The 3523-nt window shown below is 49.7% G+C and overlaps 2 protein-coding genes across 2 annotated transcripts in view; one reads left to right on the top strand and one right to left on the bottom strand.

Annotated features, from left to right (window-relative positions):
- PFICI_15208 (uncharacterized protein) overlaps positions 1-859 on the bottom strand; it is a gene marked incomplete at both ends in the record, with an annotated part of 1966 nt that extends 1107 nt beyond the window's left edge. Inside the window, 3 exons of the mRNA XM_007843789.1 lie at positions 28-424; positions 477-641; positions 700-859. Of these exons, the coding sequence (XP_007841980.1) occupies positions 28-424; positions 477-641; positions 700-859 (722 nt within the window). The remainder of the gene's footprint in view (positions 1-27; positions 425-476; positions 642-699) is intronic.
- Positions 860-1776: 917 nt separating this feature from the next.
- Positions 1777-3523, top strand: part of PFICI_15207 (uncharacterized protein) — a gene marked incomplete at both ends in the record, with an annotated part of 3109 nt that continues 1362 nt past the window's right edge. The window contains 5 exons of the mRNA XM_007843788.1: positions 1777-1920; positions 1971-2353; positions 2409-2615; positions 2682-3112; positions 3164-3496. Of these exons, the coding sequence (XP_007841979.1) occupies positions 1777-1920; positions 1971-2353; positions 2409-2615; positions 2682-3112; positions 3164-3496 (1498 nt within the window). The remainder of the gene's footprint in view (positions 1921-1970; positions 2354-2408; positions 2616-2681; positions 3113-3163; positions 3497-3523) is intronic.

Raw genomic sequence — 3523 nt, 5'->3', positions numbered from 1 at the left:
GGGGGGGGGGTTCGTTTGTCTACTCACTCGGGAAAGAAAGGCAGGATGACAAGACCAACGACGGCGAAGCCCCATTGGGTTGAGAAAAGAATCTTATAAGTTAGGGCACCAGTATAAAAACTGGCCTGTCGCATAACGCCGTAACCAATCAACTGCCCGAGAACGATAGCGAAATTCATACCTGCAGTGATGGCACCTCTGATTGGCAACGGAGCCATCTCGGATGCGTACGTTGGAGCAACTGTCGTGAAACAGCCAAGCGGCACACCGGTGAGAACTTTACCTCCGAAGAACTCGGCAGGCGTCGAGGCAAAGACCTGCACGAATACTCCGGCAATACTGACCAGATAGCCTGCGCCAATGACGGGCTGGCGTCCCCATCTATTGACAGCGAGCCCGGCAACCAGACCACCAAACACAAGACCTTGGAAACAGTTACCAAACGCCGAAACTGGAACAACTTTAGTAGGACTTACCGAATAAAGTAGCGGCAAGCCACCCAAGCTGCCAATTTGCATCTACAACATAATCTCCCGCATATGGATAACCAAAGTCTTTTCTAAACTCTGCAATAGAGGTTACGACACCCCCAGCAAGTCCATCAAATCCCCACATAATACATATGAAGAACATGTACATGCCTAGCTTTGTCAATCATCGTGATTTGCAAGTGAAAGTGGACTTGTCAACATTACTCACACCATCCCAACGGTTTCACGTTCTTCTTAATGGCTTCCCACCGGGTAAGTGAATGTTGTTCGGCTTCAAACTCGGCGGCGGCTGATGTTGCCTCTAACACTCTGGAAGACGCGTCGGTATGCTGGACAGCACCCTTGACCGAGTCTTCAGTGGTATTCATTGCGAATGAAACCATGTAAAAGGTAGACAGTCGTTTCAGCTAGTTGCTCAAGTTATTTCGATCAGAAACCCTGGCAGACAAAGAAACTCAAAGGCCATGAGGGAAGGAGAGATCAACAGGACTGCGACCTAGACGGGTCAAGCATGTCTCTATATATAAACGAAACATTGTCGATGGTACTTATATAACAGCGATAGTCCATATTGCAGAGCTTATGGTCCACCACCCTACAACCCCAGAAATTGTGCCAAAAGGACTGGTTCCGGGGGTGGAGACTGGGAAGAGCTGGAGAAAACAGCGGAGTGCCGTGTAAAATGTGTAATGAACCCTGCATAACGTATGGGGAAAAGGGAAAAAAAAGACTAGACCACAAAAATTAGACCAGTGTGGTCCCTGTTCTATTTGCTCCTAAAACTGAGTCTGATTGGGCGAGATCTAGCTGCATAGTTCCGAGAAGTCGGTAATGCTCTTCCGAATACCAGCGTTGCCGGAGGACGCTAGCGGAGAATCTCTGGAGTAAGTCGAAGCGTTTCTCCTTCTGCCCCGGAACACATCTAGGGAGTGGGTATCAGTATATACAAGTCAAGTTGGCTTGCCGTTGGATCGAACCATGTGATTTATGAATAGGATCCTGGGCCGTCGGAGACGACGGCCCAGACGGGCTCTTCCTACCTACTGCGCTCTGCGCATGATCTGATGAAGCGGAGAATTTCCGGAGTATACCGTCCTCCCTCTTCTGGAGAGGCAAAGTTGGGACGGTCCACTCTAGATGCTGAGTGGCGCAGAGCGCTCTACCTAGAGTATCTGATGTGGGATTGTATTTCAGTTCGTGCTTCCATGATCATCCTTCTCGAATAAACCTATTACTTGCTCTGAAATTGCAGGATATCGCGCGTCAATTGCCGCGGTGGTAAGCAATGGCAGACTCCATTGGTGATTTGGATCGCGAGGTCAAAGACCTCGTCGCCCGTCTCACAGTCGACGAGAAAATCAGCCTATTGGCGGGCAAAAATACGTGGGAGACAATGCCAATAGAGAGGTTGGACATACCGTCCCTCAAAGTTTGTATTTGGCACAATAGTCATGCGCGTGCTCTGTTAACCCTTTGCAGGTATCTGACGGTCCAAATGGTGCGAGGGGAGCTGACTTCTTTGATGGAATGACTGCCGCTTGCTTTCCTGCATGCGTGTCTCTTGCCGCAACTTTTGATCGAGACCTATCAAGGCGCATAGGTCAGGCCCTGGGTCAGGAAGCTCAAACAAAAGGCGCATACGTCGTTCTTGGACCGACAGTGTGTACCCATCGATCTCCCCTGGGAGGTCGTAACTTTGAAGCTTTCTCTGAAGATCCTCTTCTCTCGGGTCTCATGGCGGCCGAGTATGTCAAAGGGTTACAGAGCGAAAGGGTGGGGGCTACCGTCAAGCATTTCCTTGCCAATGAGCAAGACACCCGCCGCTTCACTGTCAATGAGATAATCTCAGAACGAGCTTTGCGGTAAAATGTCTAGCTAATCATGTTTTGGAATCGCATTCACTAATTGCATGATTAGTGAGATCTACTTGCGTGCATTTGAGATCGTTCTGAAGAAATCGGATCCCTGGTGCTTCATGTCGAGCTATCCCAAGGTCAACGGACGGCATGTTGACGCACAACCACTATTTCTCCAAACCATTCTCAGAGAAGAATGGGGCTACGATGGGCTCCTGATGAGCGATTGGGGAGCAGTATCCAACGCCGTGGAGAGTGTGAAATTTGGGTACGTGAACAGCCATTCTCCAGTCGGTTTGACAAGAGTGCGCGTAGACTGACAGATGATGAATAGGCTTGGCCTTGAGATGCCCGGACCTCCAAGTCACCGCATTCCCGAAGCAGTGAAAAAGGCTGTACTTTCAGGACTCATCTCTGCTGAAGAATTGGACAGATGCGCTGCTACTTTTGTCAAGCTACTGAAGCGTACTGGTAAGCTGGATGACCGACGCAAGACTCCTCCTGAAAAGTCAATCGATCTTCCTGAACATCGGCATCTCATACGAGAGGCTGGGGCAGACGGCATCGTACTCTTGAAAAATCACCAGAACATCCTTCCCATCGACCCTCGAAAGTTCAAAAAACTCGCATTGCTCGGGCCATTGGCCAATTATGCAGCTGCCTACGGCGGCGGCAGCGCATCGCTCAACTGCCATTACAAAATTTCGCCATACGATGCCTTTGAAAACAGGCTTGGCGATCAAGTCGAGCTCAGCTACTCCAAGGGTAAGGTCATACAGACCTGATTGTATATGAAACATCACTTATGAATCATAGGGGCACATATATTTCGGGTGTATCCTGATTTGATTGACGGATCAAGGAACCGGGAGGGAAACCAGGGCTTCACGGCTGACTTCTACGATAATTTAGAGCTGGGCGGCGAGCCAGTATGGACAGAGCACTACGCCCGTGGCTTCTTTACATCAATGATGAACGACAGCCTCAAGGAAAAGCCACTATCTGCTCGCTTTGCCACCTCATACACGCCACCAGTTTCCGGGAAGCATTATCTCAGCTTCTCTGGCATGGGCCCGTCCAAGCTGTTCATCAATGGCGAAATGCTGAGCCACCAACAGAAAGAGACCAAGGACAGTATGACGTTCTTCTGTAAGTATGAGAAATTGATTCCCCCCC

The sequence above is a fragment of the Pestalotiopsis fici genome (genome assembly GCF_000516985.1).
Source record: "Pestalotiopsis fici W106-1 unplaced genomic scaffold PFICI_Scf_16, whole genome shotgun sequence".
NCBI classification, from domain to species: Eukaryota; Fungi; Ascomycota; class Sordariomycetes; order Amphisphaeriales; family Sporocadaceae; genus Pestalotiopsis; species Pestalotiopsis fici.
Note: the sequence above shows the minus strand (reverse complement) of the source record. Positions and strands in the feature narration are given on the sequence as shown.